This window comes from Heliangelus exortis, chromosome 19 (assembly GCF_036169615.1).
Source record: "Heliangelus exortis chromosome 19, bHelExo1.hap1, whole genome shotgun sequence".
Classification (NCBI taxonomy): Eukaryota; Metazoa; Chordata; class Aves; order Apodiformes; family Trochilidae; genus Heliangelus; species Heliangelus exortis.
Genome location: NC_092440.1, coordinates 8,610,924 through 8,637,852, shown reverse-complemented (window position 1 = coordinate 8,637,852; position 26,929 = coordinate 8,610,924). Strand labels below are relative to the sequence as shown.

The following is a 26,929-nucleotide window of genomic DNA, read 5'->3' as shown; positions in this document are numbered from 1 at the left end:
TTTTTTTTCCAGATGACTGGGAACAGGCCAGGCACAACCCCCACAAAGTTGAACACCTGGGATAAAAGCACCAATTCAGCCAACCGCATTGATTTATCAGCAGTCTGACAGCAGCTCCAGCTTCTCAGTGAGAATCAAGCCATACATTCAGGACCTCTGACACAGTGTCCACCAGGTTTTTCTCACTCAATACCAGTAAAAAAACTGTTTTTTAAATCACTGCCTAATAAATTGGAAATTTCCATAATGCTTAATTGAGTAAATAGCCCTCATCTGCTTGTCTTTGAAATTGTAACAAATTCCACCACTGGGCTATTAGCAATATCTGTAAAAATAACTAGCACAAATATACACTGGATGGTTTTTCAGCAATGATGAAAACACTAGGTATGCAAAAAGAGCTTATTACTATCTGAATCATTCCAGCTCCCAGAATTGAGAAAGGACAACATACCTCTGGAAAGATGGATTTTTATTCTCTAAAATGAAATTCTTCCCATTGTGCTGTTGTAATGGGCCTATTCTGGTCTTGCTGTGCACACTCTGTTTACATTTATTACCTTACAGAATCCAATTATTGAAGTGGAGCCTATTCAAAATACATATTCTGGTTATTAATTTAAATGCTATACGAAAGTCAGGACTTGGGGGAGAAGTAGATTACAGCAAGGGCATGGAATTAGCAAAGCTAATTTCATGTGTGCCTCTATACTCATAAACAGCAAATGTAACATGTAAGTAAATGTAAGTAATACTTCTGTACATGGCCTACTAGTATTTTAGATATTCCTGTTTACATCACATCTATAAAAGGCAATGACTAATGTTGTCCTATAGCAGTCCACAGCATTTCTGTTGCTGATTTGTGTCTGCTGACACTTGGCAATACAAAGTGTTTCTGTTGCTTTGCCTGAAGCTTTTGGATGCAACCAACTGCCCATCAAATGCATTTTGCAAATGCGCTGTAGCTTTTGGAAATCCAAACCTGGCACTGTGATTTCCCTTTGTCCTTTTAGTGGTCAAATCCAGACATTGAATTCCAACCCCAAAATGGAACCCAATGTTATACTGTGAAGACAACCAGACTACAAATAAGTCTATGTGTTTTTACCTACAGACATCTTTTAAATAGGTCTCTGCGGAGTCTTTTGTGGTTTTCAACTCCCCTCAGCACTTACTAGCTCCTGCTTTAGTACTGCTGTGAAGTACCTTTAAGGAAGAGGAAACACTGTAATTTTTCTTTTGACCTGTGTTTTGTACGTTCTCAAAAGTGATGCTTGGAGCATAAGGAGGTGCAATCTCAGCTGCCCCAGTGATGTACCTTTCCAGCAGGGGGTAAAGCAGACTGTGAGCCTCAGAGGTGGTCAGAGGCCCTAAATATGTCTTGCTCTAGTATTTACTCAGCAGTCAGGAGGTCCAGAGCCATTTCCAGAGATGAGGGGCCCCTTTGCAAGCAGGCTGTTCAGCCATCTCACCTTATCCCCAGCTCTTCCTTGTTTGTAGTATCTCTCTAACACACCAGGTATACTCATTTGCAGCAATTACTAAGGTAATTAGCACCCCTAATATACTGGGTTGTCAAAATACTACAAGAGGAGGGGAATATGCCTTTTTTTTTTTTTTTTTTTTTTTTTTTTTTTTTTTTTTCCTAATTAAAGGTTTGTATTTTCGGCACCTCAGACCACTTCTGGTCCCAGTGACTCCAGCAAGGCATCCACCATTGATTTCCAAGAGAAATGGTATTTGCACCATTATGTGCAGGGTGAAAATTGGTTATTGGATGGTAAATTTGTGAAAAGAAAAAAAAAAAAAAAAGTAAATTGATCTTTAGGAACAGGAAACATGCATTAATTAGTGAAATGTTTCACCCAAAAGAAATGGAGTTGAAGGTTTAGCAAATACCAATGTATTTCAGTTTCGATTGATCCAAAACAAGTTTTCTCCACGTTTCTTTCCTACACTAAGTAAAAATCATCTTTTCAGATTGTGCCAATCTGTTTCACCTGATGTGCCTTCTCCCCTTCCTGTTCAAGACTTCTTAGTTCCATCACCAAACAGAAACCCCACAGCCCACCCAATTTTGCCTGTGGCTACAAATAAAAACATTATACAGAAATTCTCTTAGTTTCACCAGCTATATGCTGGAACAGAGCAGAATGTGTCATACTGCAGATCACACATATACATGCATGAGCATTTAGGCTTCTAATCTTGTATTTTCTATTGCTAAATAACTCAAGTTGTTGACAGCTAATTCTAAAAGGCAGGTCAGTAAAAGCTAAATATCTAAATGGCTATGTCTTTATTTTGGCTTTTGCATATGGATTTTTCCTAGTCTTTTCTACCTTGTGCTGTCTTACAGCTGTGCAAATATATGGGCTTTTCTTGGCATGAGAATGATTTTTTTTTTTTTCCTCAAGAGACACAGTAGAAGGAGCCCTTGGAATGTGTGGAGGAGAATAACAGAACAGTACTGTGATAACAGAGCTCAGTGTTTGTATTGTGTGCAGACAACATATTTAAGCATATTTTTTATACTGGAGCATGTGGGGGCTTTTTTGTTTTGGATTTTATTGTGGTGGTTTTTGGTTGGGTTGTTTTTTTTTTTTTTGTGAGTGTGTGGGGGTTTTTTTGTTGGTTTTTTTTTTTTTTTTACACTGTGACCATGGATATAGATTGAAACCCTCCTTGATTCTTTCTCTTCTAATCATTGTATTACAGCACAAACAGTTCTGCGAATGAATCAGAGGATATATAAAAGACTTTTTTTTTTTTTAGAAAATACTGTTCCTCCTGTGTTGATAGATATGGGTCACCAATGTCACTACCCAAGGCCCATCTGAAAAAAACATGTGACTTACAAATGACACTATCAAATAACAGTAGGATAAAGGGCTAAATCTCTTTTTCATCTAGGTATACCATAGTTTTTAAACTGTTCACCAAAAAATAAGAAAAGCATGAAAATGTTTTTGGTTTTATACTTTAGAATGTGACATAGATGTATTATGTGTATCTAAGGAACATTTATTATCTTGTATCTACTGAGATTCACTGTGGATAACCTGTACCCCATACTTTAAGTTTTGAATGTTACTTACAGTGAAGCAGTTTATCTTCTTGTTTGTGTCACATGAGGTTAGGAGCTAGAACATTGTATTTATAATGTTAGGTTAGGAATTGGGTTTCTTCTGGTTTTGATAAATTAGTAAAAAAACCCAGGAAGTACAAATGTGTTCCATTGCCATCTAAGTCCATTTTTTTTGTTGTTTGGTTCAATGTATTGAATGCTGAATGCAGCAAATGTACTGAATAAGAAATGCTCAAATGAATCTTTAAGCAATCTCTTCCTGTCCTCAGTCTTTTGAAGCCTGAAAATTTAGCAGTTTATTTATGGGCTTGTATATAGCAGCTTCTGCAATATTTTTTTTTCTAGGACAGCATCATTTTGTCAGTAGTATGAAATCTAAATTGAATGAGATGTGAGTTTAAAAAAAGGTAATGTAGCAAGAATTATTTTGCCAGTAGCTAGTAAAATAATTTAGTTTTGTTGTTTTTTTCCCCAAAATAAATAAGAAATCTTAATTTCCTAAAACAACTTTGTATTTATTCAAATTATTCTTTTGACATGTGTTAGAGACAACAGCATAGCAGTTATGGTTCCCTATGAGTACTGTTGTGATTAACCAAGCAAAGCTTTACTTATATGAGGAATCCTACTATATGTGTCAGGTTCACCTGGGTATTGTGCAGACAATATTTTTGTATTAAAGTTTACACTCACAGAATACACTGAGAAAAGTCATTCACTCCCCTTTAAGAGAGGAACATATTTTATGAAGCATCTGATGCAGATTATTTCTTCTTACCCGACTATCCCAGCAGCCTGGGTAGCATCAGTTCATATGTGAAAAAAATTACATTTATGGATTTGATAAACAGATTCTCTTGCAGACTTCTTATTCTACCAGATCTCTGAAAATAGCAGTCTGTGTATCTACCTCCCTACTTATCTGTCTATCTCTGCACACACATATATTTTTGTAGCTATACACACCCAATTTACATACATCTTTCCAAAGTCTCTTCCCATCTTTGCACCAGCATCTTCTGTGCTGTTTGCTCTGGTTGGGGCCAGAGAATCTGTTGCCTGGGAGACATGCAACACCTACCTACCTTTGGTGGTAGTTTGTACCCTCTTGCAGCCAAGTACCTGTAGCAACTACCAACTGCCACAAACTAGCCATAGTTTGGATACAGGCATGGTTTAATGCTTGTTATATTCAAACTTTACTACTGCTACACTTTTATCTGACAATGCTAATGTGAACTCAGAAATATAACACCTCACAGAACAAATGGCTCCAAAAGCTTATCATTATAGGGGTGCAGTCCTGTAGATGACATGTTTTAAAGGTTAAAGCTAGTCCTGTTATGATTAATAGGCTGCCAACTGCCTCCTCTTTGTTGCACAGATATGCTGATGGGGTGGGGTAACAATGGGAAGTTAAATAGGAGGGGAATTATGTGCTAAAGAATAACCAGAGCAATTCTATCCTGAAGAATTAAGGATTAGAATTTAACTGAGAAAGATGTTTCATCACCTTTCCATACCCATTACAAAGAAATCATCTTCCCTTTCTATCCCTCCAAAACATGTAGCAAGGCTTACATAGAAGAATATGTTCTTGTTCTTCTGGGGCATGTAGAGTGTACTTTTAACATTTATCATTCATGACAGAATAATAATCATTGTGATACTGGTTTACACCATGTTTGCCTTTAAAAATATTTTCATTATATCTGTGTTATGCTTGGATGACTCAGTGTAGTATTCCATGGATAGTTATTGCTCTAATTGCTCTTGCTCACACATTTTTCTTTCTCAATAATCCCATATGTTCTTGGAATTTGGAGGCCATATTTCATCTTGTCAAGGGTGATTACAATACTAAATGTACTGCTGACAGCATATTCATCAGGTGCTGACACGTGGCAGAAACATTGAGTCTTAAGTGTGGCTTTTAGATGTTGTTCAGTGCATCTTCATCAAACAGCCTCCTTGAGCAATTGCTGATTAGCTAAGGGTAAGTCTCAAGAGAGCAGTTTCAGGCTGTCTGATGTCCTGATACAAAATGCAATAGACATTTTCTCTCCTCATGTTATTTTCTGTGGTTACTGAAAAAAAACAGGCTTGGTTGGGCATTGCATGTGTTTCTTACAAATGTGGAACAATGCATAAGACAGTTAAAGGCAAAACCCAAAAATGATAAAAAATAAACGTTGAAGAACAATGAACAACTCTGTCACTGAAAAGCCTGGAGTTTTGGTTTGTGCTGATGGCATTCTGGAGGACAATTCACAGCAAAATGAAATTTTTGCCCTCCCAGAGTGTCTCATGCTAAGCAGCAGAGATCAAGTGCTCCTTGGAAAACCTGGTCCTTAAATACTAGGATTTTGACATTCAGTTCATTATAGCATATTTCCTTGTCTTTTTGTTCCAGATTCTGCACAGGTCAACTAAATGTGAGCATATCTTGTCACTTAGCCAGCCATGTATCACTGATTTATCATGTTTTGCCATTAAAAAAAAAATAATAAGGGGGAGGGAGGAGAGGTGGATATATGTCCATGTGTTCATAGAGGAAAATGGGGACAGCTCAGTCTCCATTCTGACCCAGGGGACTTTCACGGTGTCTGTTGATGACTGTGTGGGAGGATTCAGAACCCAAGGCTTAGCATCTGTGGCTATTTGCACAGACAGCTTTCTGCAGCAACAGCTAAGGACACAATTATATAATAAAATAAAGACTGTGGACTACTTTTCACATCTGGCAAAATGAATATTGTTCATTTAGATAGTATATTATGCAAAAAACCTCAGATATGTAGTCAACAGAATACACTGCAAGTTTATGCATCAAGCCCATGATTTACAGGTATTATTTAGTTTTACATTCTTATATCCCTGAAAGGCTGCTCAATATTGCCTACTAATAACACCAAGTCAACATACAGCATGATGTCTCCCAGAATTAGTTTTTTTTAAAGCCAGACTATCCATTATTTGGGGATCTTATAAATAATTTCTTACACCTTCAAACTAAGGGCATCTCAAAACCAGTTGTTTTGTTCAATCAGTTGTTGATTGAACATAAGTTTTTTTTATAGATGTACCTATAAGCTTTAAGAAAGTATTTTGCTGTTTTTAACTTGCCCCAAGCAGCAAGGGGGGACTCTATTGGTAACTGCAGCTCTCAGCAGCACCTTCCCACCTTTACTTTCATTTCTCCTTACACACCCACACACCACCAGCAGATTCCCTCAGCCATTCCCACTGCCCTCAGCACACCACCCCACAATGTTTTCCCCCAAGAGGACCTACAAGGTCAGCACAAAACTTCTGGAGACATTCCTGCTAACAGTCCTGCCCATGCTTGAGCAGCACCCTGAGCAGTTTTCCTCAGCACACTGCAATGCGAGGAAGGCACAAAAACAGCCACAGGACAGGACAGGTGAAGTCAGATGGTGACCCCACGTGCTTTACCATAACCTCACTGAACTTGCACTCCTTACATGCTGAGCTGTGTTTTATTTACTCTATGTGCATGCTATGTGTGATGTTGCCTGAACTGTCCTTCTCATTTCCACTGTTCATATCACCTTCAGGAGTGACCCTCCCTCAGTTAAAGACAGAGATTTCCCCACAGGAGATGGGATTTGCATCACTTACATTTTGCAGAGAAGAGCTCAGTGTTGCATTCTACAGCACTGCCACGGCACCAGGATGTATCACATGCTTTGTAATTCCTCTCTGCCACCATGCTGCTGCTTTACATAATACTGTCAGGGAACTTCCTCTCTCTCAAACCTATTAAGGAAAATGAATAATCACAGAAAAAGTCATGTCAGTGCAGTTCTCACAGATGAAAAGCCACATGACTGAAGCAGCATTTGTCTTTTCTTTTTTTCCAGTAGGGGAACAGGAACCACCCAGAGTGTCACAAATCTGTATTCCTACATTCTGTTTCACCATGTAGCTGGAAAACAAATGTGGGAAAGCTGCCCTCTGCTTGTCTGAAGAGTCTCTAGTGTACCAGGCATTTCTGTCAAATCAGTTATTATTTTCACTTAGTGAATTTTCTGCCTCACACTCAATATAGGATACGTTTGTGCTGCAAAATAACTCTCACTGTGCTCTGCCATCCTAAGAGAAGACCTTATTTGGATCAGAGTGGCCACTGAGGAAAGTAATATTTTCACTGCTACTTCAAGAAAGTCACTTCTATGAGTAATTTGTCTTTGAATTCATGGCAGTTGGAATCCAAGGAACTTCTGAAATCAAACTTATTTTCTAATCTACTAAGAGACTAGACCCATGAGAGGCACAGGCACTTCCAAACGCAGGCACTGAAAGCCTGAAGGCCAATACTGCCTCGTGCAATTACAGCTCTGCTCTGGGGCCCAGACTCAGCTGACAGCAAGGCAGAGGTGTCTAACCCAAGTCCCCACAGCAGCTGGCACAAAGAGAGGGACTTGCCCAAGGCAAATGGAAGAAGCAAGAAAGATATCCTATGTCCTGTTCCCGGCAAGCACAGCAGTGTGGTGTGCAGGGTGCCCAGGGCTCCCCCCAGCCCAGAATACTCAGTCCTGACCCAGTGCAGCAGCATGAGCCCTGGAACATCCCTCACTCCCCCACACCCTGCATCCCCCACTGCTGGTCCCTTGCTTTGACCACCTAAAGCCTTCGGCAGAGCTTGTGTGTGTGCAGAGCAAACTCTGTGGAACAGTCTGTCTTTCCTCTGTAAGGGTTACATCAGCCATAACTTGTAGTGACAAACAACAAAACACTTTGTAGAGCAACTTTTAATAACATCTTCCCATTAAGAAAATGTTTGGTCCTATGAACACCTACCTGCTCTTTCTGCAAGAGAAATTCAGTCCCTCCTGGATGTGCATCAGTACAATAATTTAACATGGAAAGAAGTATCAAATAATTTCTTCCTACATATCAAAGCTCTTCATTTAATGGAGCTATTTGTCAGCTAACATCCTCGGTGCTACAAAAAATGCTCATTGGGAAGCTCAAAAAAAGCTGAACTTGAATTTCCTTCTGTGTACTATAATTTGTGAAACATTGTACTTTCCAAAATGAGAAAGTAAGGACTTAAAGATGCAGCTTAAGGAGAAAAACAACAGCAACAAAAAATACCCAAAAAGCCTGCCAGGAAAATTGAGTAATAACAAAGGCAGGCTGCAGCCTTATTCTCTGAGCCAAGGGCCATAGACAGCAACTGCCTTTGTTCTATGGAAATGACGTACAAACAAGTCAAGAAACATCCTGGCAGATATGGTGGGGGACAGAGGGTCTGCATCTGGGTCAGAGTGCACATTAACTTCCAGCTTCACAGGAATGGAGCTCCCTGCCTGGCAGGGGCAGGGGGTGGCAGGGAGCACAAAAAGGAGCAATATTTATTCTTCTGCTAAATAAGAAATGCCCACAGTAGAGCTGGGCACCTGCTGTCATGGTGAAAAACACTATTATTCCTTCAGGTTATTCTTGCCAGAAAACATGAAAATTCTCATACATGATAACAGTGATTCTAAGAGTGTAATAACACATCATCTGTATTATCAGGACCTCTCTGCTTCTGCCTGAATAACTCTTCCATCCACGCTGTTTCTAAAGCTATTTGATTTCTACCATTGATACAGCTTCAGTTAGAGAACTCCTGCCCTCCTGACTTTGAGTGAGTAAAAGAATATAAAAAATCTGTAAACTGCATCTCTTTGTGCCAATAAAGTTGCAATCCATGACAAACCACCCTTGCTCAAGCAGCCTTCAAGAGTGAGTGCTGTTAAAGATCCAATAACTCGATGGCTGCTAGAGAGCTGGGAGAGAGCAAAGCTGAGAGGTGTGGTGTGTTTCATGGCACATCAGGGTTCTCACTTCAATTCCTGTGCTTCCCTCTGTACCAATTTTTTGCAGACATAAGGGCTGGAGCAGAACTATGGCCCCTTGTTTTAATTGCACAAATGGACAGGATCCTGGTTTTGAGCAATTTGAAGCCTATGTTCCTCATCTGACAATCAGTTGCAAATAATATTTAATCTTTACAGCATTTTCAGTTTGAATTATATTTTTAGTTCATGACATATAAAAATAAACATTTATAACTACCAAATTCCAGTCATCTCATCTATTTGACAATTAACATTCTTTTTAAACTGCATCACTACCACTAGGCATCTCCCACAATGCTTTAAGAACAATATTGGTTTAGTCACTTGTGTAGTAACTCCCTAAACTCTTTTTTGTTTCACCTAGCTGGTGTTACTTACTCAAATGAAGTCAGAGCAGATGTCATAAACTACAGACATTTATCTCCTACAATCTACCTGTACTGCTTCTTTTGCAGTATTAATTTTGGGGCTGGCATAGGAAAGAGGTTATTCTACCTTCCCTTCTGCTTTTTCTTCCTACAGATTGCAATGCTTACACAATAAAATTAATTGCAAGACAAACTGTATTTGCCTAAGATGTGTAAGGCAGCTGGTCCCTGTTTATGGTAATCAAATATGTTCACAGGTCTTGTTCCCTTCTTCATTCTTTCAACCTCTCCAGTTTATTTCACTCCTTGGGCATTTTTTTACTTGATCTTGCCAGCACTTATATCAGATACTGCAAATGTTCATGTCTGCAATGCCTACATTTTACTTTTTGCATTGAAGATTTGCATCTGCCATGGTGCTGCCTGGCTGGGGAGACTGAGGAAATGTGATAGAGAGAAATTTGCAGCTATCTATGAATCTCTGGTGGTAAGTGGCTTATTTTTAAACACCCATTTACAGAAATCCCCAGTCGTCGAAGAGCTTTCTGAAAACATCCTCTCCACATGCCCAGGTGGTTCTGTGAAGTAGATCCTGAAGTGATGCGAATTGGCATGAATTATATTATGGGAACTGGTGCCACCTGAGGGTCTGTCTCTGGCTGACTTCTTTAGCAGCTAATAACTGTCTGCAGCCCTGCTGAGAGCTTTGATTCAGGTCCTTCACTCCTCTCTCTGCTTTCTGGCTCCCCTGCTCTCTCCTGGGCTGGCTTGGCATTTTGATAGGCATCTGCTGGCCAAACCACCTCTCTCTGTGTTTTTTGCTTTTATATTCTGAATTTGGCATAGCATGGATGTTGGGGCTCTTAAAGAGAGGGGTGTTTATGGAAGGTAGTTTTTCCATCCAGAGAGATCAAGAGGTAAGTAGCTGGCTTGAATGTATTAAAGCTGGTTTTCTAATAGTAATTAATATGGAAAAAATCATGCTTTGTCCCAGAAGTCTCTGAAGCCCTTTATAAGAAGGGGCACAGAAAACCCAATTACCACATCCAGTTCTCTGCTACCCTCAACACCATGCACTGGAACATGAATAGACTCCCTTAAGGAAGGTTATCTCCCCCTTTCTCACTCAGGAACCAGCAGTGCTGTGGGAATGTTCCCTGTTTGATATCCTTGACTTGAGGCAAGTTCTGCTTGGATGCTCTTGCACTGCTCTCCAACTTAATTTCTCTCCCTGCTATCTCATTCTGCAAGAGTGCAGCAAAAAAAAAGGGAAAAAAAGAAAAAGGATTTATCTACTATTGATCCTCCCATTGACCCACTGATATTCATTTAATGACATCTGGATTTACCTTGACTTGGATATGCACAGCTATTATTGGCTGCATTTTCATCCAAGTCACAGAATGTGCTCAGACACCATGGAGCACACAGGGGCTGCACCCCACATCTGCCTTGCCTTAATGGCAGGCCAGAGGTCTCCCGGGCAACCCAACTGGGAGCAGCACTTCAAATAGATCTCCTTATTAATAAATTCATTGGCATTCAAGACAAATAGAGCCCCCTTACTGAGAGTTATGTCAGGGCTCCTCTGATATAAGTTAACAGAAAAACATCTTTTAGTGAGCACCTTGCCCCAGGCCAGCAATATTACACCTCCTACCACTGGCTGGACTCAATTGCCTCCAACTGCTACCAGAGCCCAGACTCTACTGGTCCCATGATAGTCATCCATAGTCACAGTCCCAGTAAACAAGGAATTAAATTTCACTGGTCTAGAATTCAAGATACCATAATAATAAGCATCACAGAAAAGCCTACTGTATCATGAATGCAGTAAATCCCATCACATCCCAATCAAAACTTCATTCCCTTCCCTTTAGCAATTGTGGAGATACCAGGAGATCTAATGATACAATAAACTGTGCCTTAATCTGTGAAAAATATTCTCTTGAGCAGTTTTGTGTGCAGTATTTGCAGTGCTTACTTGCTATTCATTATTATTATCATCTATACAAATAATACTGTTGATGACAGTAGCATTTAGGGGCTGGCAAGAAACGAAACTGCATAAACACAAAGTAATAGGCAGTCTCCTCACTGGTAAGTAGGATGGATGTAGAAGGGCAGAATATAAACTCAGTGAATAATAAACAGTAAAAGCTTTCTTTTGCAATACAGCTTGCCCTGAATTTACTTGTTGGTCCTTGTTCTAGCACTGTGGTTAATAAGAGGGGTTTGGGAAAGCAGCTCTTTATTTTTGTTAAGCACAAATGCTTATTCAAGTATTCAGCTGCATTCAGCACCAGTGGAACATGACAAAGTTTTGGTACTAAAAGGAGTAAGCTTTGGATCCCACTTTCACTCACACTGGTATCACTGACAAAAGCCCTCTCTGATTTTTAGTAAGGGGAAAGACAACATAGTAAAAACAAGCAGATATAGTCAGAAATGAAGAGGATAAAAGGCTCTTCTTTCTGTTTTTCCTGTAGAGTATGAATAGTTCCCAAATCTATTTTGAAACATACAAAAGAAAAAAAAAATCAGAACAGAAGGGGGAAAAAAAAGAAAAATACCCTCACCATTCACCAGCCATCATGTTATTCAGTGTTCCTGGAAAAAGACAGTCCTGGTTTATGATCCAAATTACAGATAAGAGCTGGCAACAAAGCAAATAGAATAAGAAATATTATTTCATGTAAGGAAAGTGGGAGAAAAAGCATGTTTGTTATCTCACTCAGAGCAGCCCAGTTTTCTGCCAGAAAAGGCAACACTTACAATCAGCTTTACGAGGAAAAGTAGGTAAAGGAGAAAAAAACAAGATGAAAAGTGGTCTAGGGAAAATGAATATTTTTTCCTCCCTTCTGTCTGGGAGGCCAAACTGAGGGAAGCTCCTATTCTGCACCTCGCACATGTTTAATTTTACATAAGTACAAATTTCCCAGAAGAGCTAAAGAGGCTGCAGCCCTTCTCTCCCAACTACGCCTGCCTGGTGATGTGTTTATCCTTCAAAGGCTGTGATTCTGAAAGAGAAATGCACAACCCAGCTCCACCATCCAGAGTAGCTTCCACCTTTATTTTCTAACACATGTTTAAATTTAAATACAGTTTGCTAACAACATGCAAAATAAAGATCAGCCTATTCCAGAATAAGAAATGGGTCTGGTTTCCTTTTTCTGGTTTCCCTTCTTAAAATGTAAAGCATCAGGATATTTGTTGCTGATGATGCCCTTTTCCTTACAGTTAAGAATTAGAGACTTACATCCAGCTGAACATAAATGACTCATATACATCACTGCCAGATTCTGCCTAAGGAGTGATTTGTGACCATCCTTTCTCCACTTCTCATTCAGGCAGAAATCATTAGAAAATATTTAATCAAGAAAGAGTAATGAAATTGATAGAAGATGGCCAGACAAATGAGAAAATAAATTTTTTTAAAAGATGTTGGACCTCTTGAGTTAGACCAAACATTTCTTACTGTTAATATAAACTTGGTTGTGTATTCCAGCTGAACTCCTGCTTCCCAGCTACAAGTTAAATTGTAAGTCAGATGCAAGTCTACTTCTCTTAGAGACCTCTGTATTCACATAGGGATTTATCAATATGTATACACACTTTCAAACTTGTAGATATGATCATCTGAGCTATTTTAGCCCTAATATCAGAAATTTTTATCTGCATCTTTGCTCCAAACCGAAAATCAATTAAAAAGCTACAATGGAATGACAGAAATTGTTTCAGCATAACTCAATTTAAATAGTCAGAGAAATACAAGAAGGGTCCTGTGCTAATCTTGTATAGCAGTACAGATTTTATAATAAATATTTTTATACAAGTATTGATACAAAATTGGAATCAGATGCCTGAACAAGATAAATAATGGTTACATCTACAGTATCTGAAATCTACTGTGTTCCTTCCTCTGAAGTAGTCATCTTTCTGGATGGTTTTTAACATGGAAATTCTGATTACAATATTCTTATGTGCATACTGAGATCATTGCCTCTTCTTTGAGGAATCTTTCATGTCTCAAAAAAACAACCAAACAAAAAGCACTCAAATGTTCTTGGGAAGCAACATAGAAAGAGAACTATTTCAATCAACGTTTCTTGCTGAAATCAAGTAAAAAATGTGATAAACTTTTGTTCCCATTTTTGACCTCAGTATATACTTGTGGTTCACTACTCTCCAGGAAGGAGTCTAGAGCAAGTTATTACTGCTTAAAGCATCTGTTTGCAGTACATGCCATTTAGCTTCAAAAAAGAAAAAAATGCAAGGCCCTCATACAGGAATGCAATTTCTAAATGGAAATGTAAGAAGAGGAAGAAAAATATTTGCAGAAAGCAAGCAGAGAGGGAAATACTCTGAAGATACAGTATTTCATACATGAAAATAGTTCCTCTCTCTATCTTGATATTGTGTTTTCACATTTTCTGGTGTGAATCTCATTCTGGTTCTGTGCCATGCCGATCCATCCACTCTCTAATGAATACATTAGGGACATTACCAGGCACTCTGGAAATACTGAGGTAAAAAAAAAAAAATGTATTGCAGTTCTGCAAAGTGCAACCTCTTTCTCACATTGCTTAGTTTGTTTTTTCCTGAAAAAAAATATCCTTCAGGAAAAAGGCCTTTTTCTAGGAGAATCCTGCAAGTTACACAGCAGTCCATCAGCCTTAAATCATTTCCTCTACCCTGATGAATCTGTCCTGAGAACTAGGAAATTCTTCCAGTAGAAACATGAAGGGTATGGCTTAAAGGCAGGACTGGTGGTAGAATTCACAGGATCAGGTATCCCACCTTGATCTCATTAGACTCCAAGTAGAACAAATTGTACCAAGCAAGTGGGTCTGGCACAAATATGATTTTCTGTCAATGAACTGTAGCATTACATATTTGCTTCAATTCAGATGTAAAGTCCTTTATTTTGTTTCATTTTTTCAAATTCAAAATATCTAGAAAACAAAGTAGCCGTGTTAACACATTTGGGTTTATTCAGTTCCTTCATCTCCCAGTAGGCTTCAAGCAATAGATGGGTTTCAGTAAAATTGTTGACAGTGCCAGAGAAGCTACATTTCAGATGTTTTATTAAAAGGAAACATGATTGTTGTCAGTTCACATTAGTTGACAGACTATAAAAGAAGGCATCTCTTTACCCAATCAGGCTAGATTTCAGTTTACGTAAAATTTCAGGATTATTGTGAACATTTAAAAATGTGACCCAGGCAGAGAGACCTAACCCTTATCCAAACCATGTCAGTCTCAGAGAAAGACTTGAGTAAGTAACCTGATAAGGTTTTCTGCAGGTACTTTTCTGCAATTATATACAAATTTCAGCACAATAAACGAGCAGAGAATCATTCCTCATTTGCAGGAGGGTAATCACTGTCTCCATATACTAATTAGACCCTGTTCAATAAGCAGCATGGGCATTTTTGAGAGTTTTCCTTAAGCCTAACCTGTGTAGGCATTTTCTAATATGCTGCTGAGTATTAGTTGTATCTTTAGGCAGCCAGGTTCAATTTTTTTCATGCCACTGCATTAAGCATCACAAGGTCTAAAGGATTTGAGCAGCTAATCCTGATTTCCAAAGTGACTAGGCAGCTGGATGCCCAAGTAGCAAAAGGAATTGAACAGTCTAAATCACATAGGCACAGACACTGAAATATACTTAAGTCCTCAGATGCAAGTGGGTACCTAGCAAAATGTTCAAAAAGCAACTGGAGTCCAACTTCTACTTTCAAAAGATGTTTTTGAAGATAAAGCTATATGAGTTTTGCCCGTGTCACATAATGATATGATTTAGATTTTTAAATCAGCTAGAAGCTTTCAAAAATGTTTCCTTTTTCCTTTCTGTAAAGTGTAATTTATAATAATTTGGGGAGTACTTATGTAAACTTTTAATATGTCTTTACAAAGTTGCATGCAGCTACAGCTGGGTAGCAACAGCTGTTTACCAGAAATTTGGGTGCATTTTTATTTATACTTTTCTGTTTGAATTTTAGTCTGTAAAATAATAATAGTCAAATTGTTCAAGTCAAAATTATTTTCATTGCACATTTTTCTCTATAACCAAAGCCTAGAGCAACTAATTTTCCTAATTAAACTAATAAATAAAGATTGCATCACTAGAATCCTGACTGTTGCAAAAATGGGTACTAAAGGAAAGAGATTTACTCAGGGGAAAGAAATCTCCATTTTAGCTACATTTTCAGAGCTCTTTTGGTCAGGATAAGCCAACAGTTGTCAGATTCCAAGATAGAAATATATGATGTTTAGAAATGGCATCCAAGTTATTATGCCAGAGACAGAGCAATGTGTGTTACTAATCTTGGGTTCTTAGGCCAACTTTATTGATGTTTGTAAGTCAGTAATTATTTATGCAATGTCTTTACCATGAATAACTGAAGTATTGAAAATATTTCTCACACAGTTCTGCAGAGAAAATTCAACAGTTACTTTTTGCTAAAATATAATGGCTGAGGGTACATTTACCTGTAGAGAGAACCACAAGTCCTCAGGTGTCGCCGATAATGAACTGGGAGCTTAGGCCCAGCTGTGTCCAATAATTAGGGCCTAAGCTCCCAGTTCATTATCGGCGACACCTGAGGACTTGTGGTTCTCTCTACATTTACCTGGGGCACTTCTGCTGTCATACAGTGCACTTTGGTATAACCTGCTCTATGTTCAGCCCAATGGTCTGAGTGAAAGTAGCCCATTAGTAGGAATTTGTCTTGTCTTTGCATGAACTATGCAGAACAGAAATGTATAGATATATATATACAGCCATTGGTGTTTAGTAGATTGCAAATCTGTAGGGAAAGGTTTCACTGTAAATTTGAAAGAATATTAAGATCTAATTTGAGAAGACAGAAAGTCACTTGGATTCATTTGCCAGGAAGATGAACTTTTCTGAATTACCACTGCCATGCTGCCTTGGGCATCATCTGGTTGAAGTCCAATCCAGCCAGGCCAAGAGCTCCCATTCACTCTGCATTTGTAGGAGAGCCAAGGCCCAGCCATGTTGTGTCTCCCCAAGAAATTTGGTATACAACAAAAAGTGGTTTCCAGCTTTCATTGTAGCAGTCACCATCACCTATTTTTTGTGGTTGCAAGGTCTTGTCCAGTGTTGGAACCATTTCCTAATGAGATTGGGGATTTTCTATCTCTATTTACATCCTATGAGCAGCAGCCAGAACGAAATGGAAGAATCTGTTAAAGTGACAAGATTGTGCTACACGCAGGATTAAATTCATAGCTCTTGAATAGTATGAAGAATTAATTGTACTGTTCACAAGTTCTCAGTCTAGGGATCTCCATGCAAGTTAGAGAATGAAAAATAATGTGAAATTAAGCAGGATTCAATGTATGCATGTCAAATGTTATGGCACTGAAAACACATCCAACCCTCTGAGCAGGTATAAGAAATAAGGAAAACTGCAGACTGGCAAAGGCTGAAAGTGATAAAAAATAGAATGAGTTTTTTTGACTTATGAATTTAATAGACTTACAAGAACCTGTAACAAGAATCTGCAACAATTCAGACATCCAAGATGACTTTTTTGCAATCCCAATTGTGAAGCTATTTCTTATAAAAGGAAATTATATCAGAAAAACTGAATGTGTTCCAATTACTTTCATTGCTAAGGGAGGTCAAAAGAGCTGTACTTTTATTGCTTACCTACCTGGATGTCCTTAGGCCCAGGAGAGAGATAATGGAGAAAGGCCTGAATGTACTACAGTTATCTCTGAAAGAAGTACTGACTTGGTTCTATCTTGATTTTTGTTTAAAAAAAAAAAAAGTTTTCTAATTACAAAAGAACAGCCTGGAAACTACAAAGACATGAAACACATCAAAACCCATAATGACATTAAGTGGAATGTCCATAATAATATGCAGCTATACACACTTTACATGCTGAGTCAAGAAGAACATGTCAGTGGCTTTGAAGATATGAACAAGGCTTCTTATTAGTTCTAAGACTGTAGCGGTGGTTTGGAAGAGCTGAGAACAGTCCCCCTAAAACTCCTGCAAGCTTTAAAGTTAAAGAGACTCCCTGCCGTCCTTTTTTTCAAACATGAAGTTTAATCCAGTTAAAAGACACCAGAAACTCCTGAGAAGAGTCTGCCAGGACTGCTGCAGGAACTAAGGCCTGCCATTTGCCTCAATTCTGCTACTCTTTGCAAAGAAAGTATTAGCAGGCATTAGTTATGCTCTGCAATTACAGAAGGTATTTTCCAGTCAGGATTTAGGAAACCAGCAACATCTTGCAGAAGCCAAATTGGCATAACCCTTGGGAAGCCTTCCTGAAGGCTATCTGCATGGAAGGGAGAGGGAGGAAAGCTGCAGAATATAATCTGAATCTGATTAAGGAATTTAGACGTGGCAATAAATGAATAATAGACAGTAATTAACACAGTAAGTGAATAATTCTGCTCAATCCAAAATCGTCTGTGTTTCTGCTAAACATTTAAAAACTATGTACTTTTCATTTACATTTAAATTAAACTGGAGGCATTCAGTTCTGAGGCAAACATTCATGAAAGTTTTTGAGAGTTTGCAGTACTTCCAAATGCAAGGTAATAACAGCATTGTCTTGCAGAAGTACTACATGTTCCTGGAAATGGCAACCGACTGTGATTTCTTCAGTGATCTAATTGGTATGCCATTGCCTCTATTATTTCATTTTGCTCAGTATGAGCATAACCAGATGCTGGGTTTTCAGAACAGAAAAAGGATGCCTTAGATGTGTGAAAGTGAAGGGTTGGAAACATAATAAAACCAATTCCCCCAGGAACTGCTGAGAGATTAAAGAAAAGTTAAGTGAGACATGTAAAAAATGTAAAACTGTTCTTTAGACTGCATACATGCCTCAGGATCCAGCCTAAAGCCCAGTCAAAACTGATTCAGAGATTCATTAAAAACTGGAAACTCAAAAGGGGTTAACCATGAAAAAAAAGCTCTTGGTCACATGCAAAGCAACAAAGTCTATTTTCAGATGAAGATTCTGAATGGTTATACAGTGATAATAATGTGAAAAATAGTATAATGTTCACAGAAAAGTTCTCAAAACAACTGAGGGCTGAGTCTACTGACAGAAACACATTTGGTACTACCTGGGAGCAAAGCAGGCATAGAACCTCTTGATCTGTTACTATCTGTATCAACATGTCCATGCATTTAAGACTGCTCACCACAGTTACCCACTACTGCAGTTCCCTGACTCAGGAAGTTTGAGGCTTATCTGTTTAGAGCTTCCTAAAGAAAACATTATTGTGTTATTTAAGCCATATTCTTTTATTTATCAGTCCTAAAGCTCTTTTTCTTCCAAATTTAATTCTCACCATTTTAGGGGTTCTCCTCTGTCTCTCCATCTCCAATTACATTGCAATAAAATGTGTTTTATTTGATCAATATCAATAAACACACTCTTTAATGTACTGCAAAACAGGAAGGAGTGTTATTCCCAACTGCATTATTCCTAAATGTAAAGCACCAAACCCGTTTTTTTCTGTGTCTGTGAATTTATGATCAGGTAAATCTATGCAGTTCTTAGTTTAAAAATTACTAACCTATCTGCTTGTGTAGATATTCATGCAATCGAATGCACATTTTAGACTAAATAATCAGGAATTCATTGTATTTCCAGGCATGTCAGGAAAGAGTTTATGAACAGCTAAGAGCAGGACTTATCCACAAGAGCCCTGAAATCTCAGTAGGATAAAAAAGTCCCACAATGCATAACCATCCCAGCAGGTTACCTCTCTGAATTGTCTGAAAGTCTAGTGCATAGTACTGTCAAAGTACAGAGAATTAAACCAGTTTGAGCCCCAGCCTGCATAAACCTGTTCAAAGAGAACATTTGGCATAGGGTATCACACAGACATGTACAAAGCAGCCAGCCCATCTTGGCTGATGACTTTCATATGGAAATCTAAAGAGAAGAATTGTTTCTGATCACATTTCAGGCATCTGATGCAATCGACAGTACTTCTTCCTTGCAGAGTTTCAAAAAGAAAAACAACCCTTCCCCCCCAAAAAAAAAGAAAACCCAAAATCCCAAAACCCAAAACCAAAACAACCCCCAAAAAAGAAGAAAACCTCATGATACCTCAGAGGACACCTGCATACTTGGTGCATACTTGGCTTGTAAGTATGGTTCATCTAAATGAAGTTTTCTCATCAGATGTTAGTGACTGCATGTCGATGGAGAAGAGGCAAAGGATACAGAGATATGCAGAGAGGATGGGAAGCTGGAAGCTGTATGGCATAAGGAAAGGGCTTACTAGAACCATGGTTGTATACCTGGCAGCAAACCTAATTCTCTGCAAGCCAATACACTGATTAAAAACATGCTACTAAACACTCAGCACTGCACGAAAATTCAAGTGTCAAAATTTTATTTATACAAGTTGTTTTATTTCTACAAGCTTGCTGTCTCTAAAATATGAGCTTTATTCCTATCAGCTGGGGAAGAAAGCAACAAAACTCAATACTCTGATTGATAAAAAAGGCCTTTACGTTCCAGATCTGGAAATTTTGTTCTCTCATCTTCAACTATACATAGCTCTTCTCCCCCCTTCAAGATAAATAGAAGCTTTTTATTTTACAAATATTTATTTTTTCATTTAGTCTCCAGTTAGGAAAGACTCCTGTAGCCCTGCCAAACATCTCCAGGCCTCACTCATCAGAGCTTTTGTTTTCTTAACAACAAATGTAATAGTCAGGTTGCAGGGAGAGTCACAGAGATGGATGACCTCTGTTTAATGACAAATAGGAACAACATTGGGAGTCTCAGCAGGGGCTGCTCCTCACTGATTAAACAACATGCTCTAAGCCCAGCTGAGATAGCTCGTTTGTAAGAGTTAGAGGTGACTTCAGCTTTCATGCCCGTTTAGTGTTTATGTCTTCCTAGCTTAAAAGCACAGGTTCCAATTAGTGACATCAATCATCTATCCCACTACTATTATTTCACAACAACCCCCTCACTTTTAGTAGATCACTGAACAGGCCTAGCAGGTAGCAAAGAGATTGTCCTTTTCATGTTTGGAATATGGCTTCAAAATAATATTTGATGTAGGCAAAATACTATGAAAGATATCTGGAAGTTGTTATCCAATGAGATGCATCATTTATTTTCACTAATAAATCTAACTTATCACACTCTAACATTATTTCCATTAAGTTAAAAATCTGGAAGACAAATCCCTTAGTTCACACTCTGTCTAATTTGCACCAGAGGAAACCCTAAATAACTTACTTCAGAACAAAACATACATCAATCTGAAAAAAAAAAAGTTTTTCAGTGAAATTGTTTGTCAGCAAAGCAGGTACTCCACAGTCCTTCCTGCATGAACACAAAAATATGCAAAGTGAACAGTAAGAGAGCCCCTCCTGGAAAATATTGAGTTTACTTGTTTATATAAATTCACACCATCACATTTTTTTGTAGACCAACCAGGAGAAACACTTCATGGTATGGTGTGTATTCCTGAAAACCTAAGAAATCTGAAGCCACAACTCTACAGCTTATCTAAAGAAATGAGTCCAATGTGTTTTTCTGAAAAGCTGTAGGACATATTCTCTCCAGATCTACTGTATTCTAAAACATTCCATGGAACTCTATGGTTTTGAGATGAGTGGTTACACTGGCTGAGAAACAACATGGCTCTCCTGCCCCTAATTACCTTATTTCCTGGGAATTTATTGATTTTTCAAATAATGCAGCCACACATTCAAAATTTTTAATAATCTAAATGCAGATCCCTTTGGCTCTCTTCTACTTTTTCAATAACTGCAAATATTAATAGGGTGCACTTTACCCTCTCATGAGCTCCTAGATTATAATACCAAACTCTAATGAAACTCTGAGAAACAGCTGTCAGGACTCAAAAAGGGAAATTTGGCTGGACCTTGGCTTTGAGTCTGGCATCAGTCAGCTGCAAGATGCTGTGGGGAATGCCAGATGATGTCCCAGCCTGCTCAGTCTTAACCTTCAGATCTCCTGTAGAGTGTTGAATCTGCATCCCCATCCCTTAACAACAGAAGATCTCATAATGATGTTGGAAAGGGAGGGCTGGGAAAACCCATTATAAAGCACAACCCACCATTCACTGCTGCACATCATCTCTTGGTAACTAATGCAAATGAGTCCCCAAAGAGGTATCTACTGAACCAGACAGCTGTATAAGAGAAGAAATGACAGTTTATAGCTTCTGCCTGTATGTGATGGTGAAAGTCAGTTGCTTTTCATAATTATAGTCACACAGATTTAAATAAGAGAAGAAAAAAATGTTCTTTGCTAAGATTTAAAACCAGAGATTTCAAACCCTTTCTTTCCCATTGTGGTGTTTGGCAATAAGCCAGATTAACCAGAGTTGCTACCTGATTCATTTGGAAGGCCAGTGTGTATCAATGGCATTTCTTTAAAACAGGGATCATCAAAATATAGTTAATCAAATCAATATAAGTAAAAAATGCCAAAATATTATAACCCATTATACACATAGTGATCAGGACTCTATGCCTGTCACACAGCTCTTTTGCAGTGTAAATGGCATTCAAATAGCATTATGTCATTTAATTTTGTGTAAGACTTAGTGAACCCTGAACAAACTCTTTGCTTGAGTCATTTTCCATCCCCAAAGCAATGAGTAAGGAGGGACATAGAGAAGAAAGGCTTTGCTCTTTGTGTAACCACCTCTGCTTGTTCTGTGTGGGAGCACTGGAGCTTTGTGGACTAAAGAATCTGGGCACTTTCAGTGTTGCAGTCACTGCCTGACATAGAGAAGATGCAGCTCTAAGTCCTGTTATGTGGAATAAAGCTCCAAGGCTGGAAAAGTCATGTCTTGTGAAAAATAACCTTGGTAACATTAATTTTAGTGAAATATATATGGACTGAAAAAGAGTTGCATGTCATTGCTTTAACACAAATACAATTATCAGAAATTATTATAATTATTAAATTATATTTAATTATTATTAAAATATTAAAGTGTTTCTCATTTTGACTTTCAAAGTGTTCTATGGCCACTGATAGAGATTCTGACTTTATGAAGCATTCAAACCATTGTTCAGCTTTTAGCATATTTGGGCTCACATGAGGTCATCACAGGCATTTAGGACATGTTAATTTTCACTGAGGCTGAAGCCTTTCTGGATTAGACTGGAAACTTTTTGTGTTTCAGACCATTTGTCTGCTGCTGAGATGCTGAACATAATAAAGAGGATGTGGGGAAAAAATGGAGACCAGATGATGCACAGAACTGGCTAATGCTGTGCAAGTATTTCTCTGCTGAGGTTTCACTGGGATTTTTCCTTATGAATTTTCTACACAGATCATCATTTCTCTGACCTTATTCTTTGCTGGATCCTGGCAGCAATAGTAATTCAATGTATGACCTCCAAGATGTCTGTGTCAAAAACTTTAGAAATCTTCTAGACTTGTACACTTTAAAAAAGCACAAAACAAAATAAAAAAAAAAATCACAACTGATACACAATGTCTAAAGTAATTTGGAGAGGAAAAGGCAAAAACTATTTGATGTAAGTATTTAATGTCCTTAACAGATCAGTGCCATTTAACACCATTCAACATTTACCTGATTATTTTTTTTCTCTTCAAGTCTTGACTTCAGCAAATGCTAGGGACTAGCTGGGGATCATGATTAAATCAAGTTATTTTTCTGAGTAAACACTCAGAAAAAAATCCATTTTCTCAACACATCAACTGAAATTTTTCACATTTCTTTTAGAGTGTACCAGCCTGGTTCTAAAGCAATTAAAGCCATGGCAATGACGCTCCAACTGTATCTTACATTTTTTTTTCTTCTTCGTATTTTTAGCTGCAGTTTGAATGAAAAAGTCTGAAAAATCCCCAAGGCAACTTCAAGTACTTCTGACCTTATTTCCACAAACTTAATTAAAAGGGGGAAGAAAACTGTTACCAGTTTTTTGTTCTTGTCATGTACTAACTTAAAGACAAAAGGAAGCTGCTGCTTTTAGCAGTGTTAACTCCTATCTCACTCCATTAACAATAGCTTCAAAGTCTAGCAGCTGATTTGATGATAGATTTGGAACAAGTGATAAAGGCTGCATGTCATTTCCATTTTAACAAAAGTGATATCTACTGATTTTTAGTGTATGTTCTGGGGATTCCTTCTCTGAACTACCTCTGTAAGCAGTATTCCCCCTGCTTTCCCCAGCTGTTTCCCTGTGGATCTATTGCAATTTCTCCTGACTTCCTCAGGCTCCGAGCAATGGGGTGGTAATTTGGGAAGTCCCAGTCTCTGAACACAGCAGGTGGTTAATAAGTTTTGAGTGTGTGGGGTAGAAGTTTTGTTCATGAAAACTAAGGGGGAAACCACGGAGAACCTGAGGATGGTTTTGAACAGGAGTTTTTGCAGATGGATGTCTCCAAGACAGATGTCCACATTTGGCACACTGAACTATGCAGATGGCAGGCAGAGCCCTCAGGTGCAAGGAATTGTTTCTTTGCTAATGCACTGCTGGACACAGAATTGTGCCCTCATCTATAATGTAAGTAATGTCTTCTCAAAACAGGCAGAGGAAAACAGATCCACTTACTGTAAGAGTAACTGGAGTGCATTAGAAAGAAAAACAATACCATTTCAGCTGCCCCATAACCTTTGCCTTGGGGGAAGACTTACATGCAACTTTTCTTTATTTTGAGGCATGCTCCATTTTGGTTTCAATGCAGTTACCCTTGAAATAGCCAGGGAACTGCACTTTGCATATTCGAGTAAAATAAAATGGATGGCAAGTTCTTTGAAGTTTCATTTGTCTTAAGTTTTTCATCCGTTTTTAATTTTGACTGGTACTTTTGATTGGTACTTGCCATTCTTCCTCGCTTTTTAAACTGATCTTAAACTTTTTTAAAAAAGTTTCAAAGTCCAGTTTTACTCGTTGTGAGACTGACTACTATGAATCCTTAGGCTCTTGTGAACACATCTGGTTACATTATCATAAAAGCTTCATTCAAGGGAGAGAGATGAAATTTTGTATTTGCAGTTATTGGTGTATGAGTGACACAATGCCATCATAGGCAACATCTTCAGCACAGGAAAAAGAAGGGGGAAAAGCCTAATAATTGCAAATGCAAGTAAGGTAAATAGATAAACAATGTGTGTGTTCATACTATTGCTCAGTATTTGGCAAGCAGAGCATATTGTTAGCTGAGAAAACTGAGTGTTTAGCCACAAAGTATTTCTTTTTTTTTTTTTTCCCCATAATTTCTCTAATAATATGTTTGAATTCTGATGGGTAGGAATTTAAACTGCAAAAGAAATCACTGAACAAGCCCATGATGATATGCTTGTTTGGGATGCTGGCCTACTTTCGAAACACAGCATGGAAACACATACTTGACTTTAAGTATCTGCCATGCAGAAATCAGAATCTGAGTTTTTGACTTGAGATTCCCTCTTTAGTCAAGGATAAGAAACCAGTGTTTGTTATTTCAGCCTCACAAGGACCTCTGAGGTGTGCCAGGGAAATCACACCCTAGGAATGCCTCTCTCTTGCCACTGACTACTTAGGTGACTTGTTCAGATGCAAACACCTGCCCTGTCACACAGTTATAATTAGGTGACATGAGCTCGCAGACAAAAACTACCCAGGAACAGTTGTCTCTTAATGAAAAAGGTTAGAGGCAGACAAGCTCTAAGATCTGGGAATAGAGAAGGGATTGCTTTCATGCAGTCTGCTCCAAGTTTTATATTTATATTTATACTCTCACAATATTCTGAGAGTTTCAAGTACATCCTTGCACTGCAAAACCATAAAGACATCCTCTCATTAAAATACAGGAAATCTCAACATCTACTATGATTTATGTGACTGCAAACCAGAAATAGGATCACCGTTCTATAGTGGGCTGGAACTGGCCTGTGCTGAAATCTTATGCAGAATGCAAGAATTACTCCAATAATTTCTTTCTAAATGAGCTCTTCCAGCATATAATATTTTATTTTTAATAAAACAGGTAAATTTCTCATCTTTATCCATTTGAGACTAAACTCTTTTATTTCTTTAGAGACACTTAAAATATAGCTGTCTTTAACACAAAATCCCTTTCTCACTACGCTGGCAGTTTCAGAGGATCAGAAAAAAAACCAACAAATAATTTACTTCCAGTTTAATGCTTCTTTAAATGGTCAGATAAGAGTTTCATTATAAACTACAGTCAGATCTATTGCTAGTAGTCAGCAGCTCATCCTGAAAGAAGACATAGGTAAGATTTAAAATAATAATAATAAAAATCATCTATGGAGAAGAAATCATCTGAAATTGTTATTCAATGCTGGCACAGAAAATGCATTCCCTACCTGAGACCTGTATTGAGTCATCTAAGCAACTTGAAATGAAAAGCATATAGAAAATATTGAGAAAAAAAAAAAAAAAGGGAATTTAAAATCTAAAAATAAAAATAAGATGATGATTCGAGGCAGGCAAATACTTCAAGAGATTACTGAAAAAGATGGGATTAATATCAACCTTATCTCCAAAGCAGAGATGTTTAAAGTACATCTGGCAATCTCCTGGTGTTCTCAGGATAGAAATTCATACCAAACGACAAATAGAGGTCAAAACAAACTTGCTTTTTTTTCAGATAAAGGGGTTCAGAAAATAAACAATAATAACTCAATGTTTGAGAACACGGAATTACAGAAAAGGGGAACTGCAGAGAAGAATTCAGGTCTCCATGAAACATGTATCTATATCAGGCTTCAGTTCAGTTTTAGAAATTAAGATTTGGGATGCAGGATCAGAGCATTCTGGGTACAAAGCAATATTTGAAGCAGTAAACCGAATTACATTGTAGGCCAGATTCCTCCAGAGACATGAGAGAAAGTCATCGTCAGAACCTAGAAAGAACAGATCAGAAATACAGGCTAAAAAAAAATCACATTAGACAAAAAAATGTATAGGTAGAAAGAAGAGACAAGCAGATAATGTTACTGTGTACATGCTCCAGCCAACGTGACAGTACCAGGGGAGGGAAAGCAATGCTAATGGAAACTACATATAGATATAAGTGTGACATATACGTTCAGCACATTGCAGCAGGTGTAGCCAGATGATCCTGACTTAACCTGCCAGGGAATTAGGGAATGTGAATACAGTTCAAAGCCATTCCAGTTCCAGACCTCCACAATCGTAGGCTTCATTTTCATGGCTCTAGGTCCATGACATTTCTTATGTTAAAGAAAATAAGAACAGATACCAGATCTCAAGAATATGAATACAGATAATGAGAATCAGTACGTAAGAGAACCGAGCTGCTCTTCAGACTGCAGAACATTTACATTCAGAGAAGAAAAGGATTCCCAGATGGTGAAATGTCAAGGGAAATTGCTCTGTTTGTAAGAAAGAAAAAAAAAAAAAAAAAAAAAAAAAAAGAGGATGAACAATGTTCCAGACAATGTTTTTTCTAAAGGTACAATAATAATTAGATCAGAAAGCAGTCTGAAAAACAATATGACAGAGTTGCTAATGTCTATCTATGACAGATCCATTTAAATATGCTGGTGCTCTGAGTGGTCCTCTCTGGCACTCTGGAGGGAAGTGGAATGAC

General features: G+C 38.1%; 1 protein-coding gene and 1 long non-coding RNA gene across 3 annotated transcripts in view; one reads left to right on the top strand and one right to left on the bottom strand.

Annotated features, from left to right (window-relative positions):
• ADGRD1 (adhesion G protein-coupled receptor D1) overlaps positions 1 to 3,598 on the top strand; it is a 129,652-nt gene extending 126,054 nt beyond the window's left edge. For both annotated transcript variants that reach the window (XM_071762964.1, XM_071762963.1), the window contains one exon: positions 13 to 3,598. In XM_071762964.1, the coding sequence (XP_071619065.1) occupies positions 13 to 108 (96 nt within the window). In that variant the 3' untranslated portion in view covers positions 109 to 3,598. The remainder of the gene's footprint in view (positions 1 to 12) is intronic.
• A 6-nt stretch (positions 3,599 to 3,604) lies between these two features.
• The window catches only part of LOC139805027 (uncharacterized), a 69,005-nt gene continuing 45,680 nt past the window's right edge, over positions 3,605 to 26,929 (bottom strand). Inside the window, exons 2-3 of the long non-coding RNA XR_011729652.1 lie at positions 6,734 to 6,871; positions 3,605 to 5,178 (exon numbers count right to left, since the gene is read on the bottom strand). This is a non-coding gene — a long non-coding RNA (uncharacterized lncRNA). The remainder of the gene's footprint in view (positions 5,179 to 6,733; positions 6,872 to 26,929) is intronic.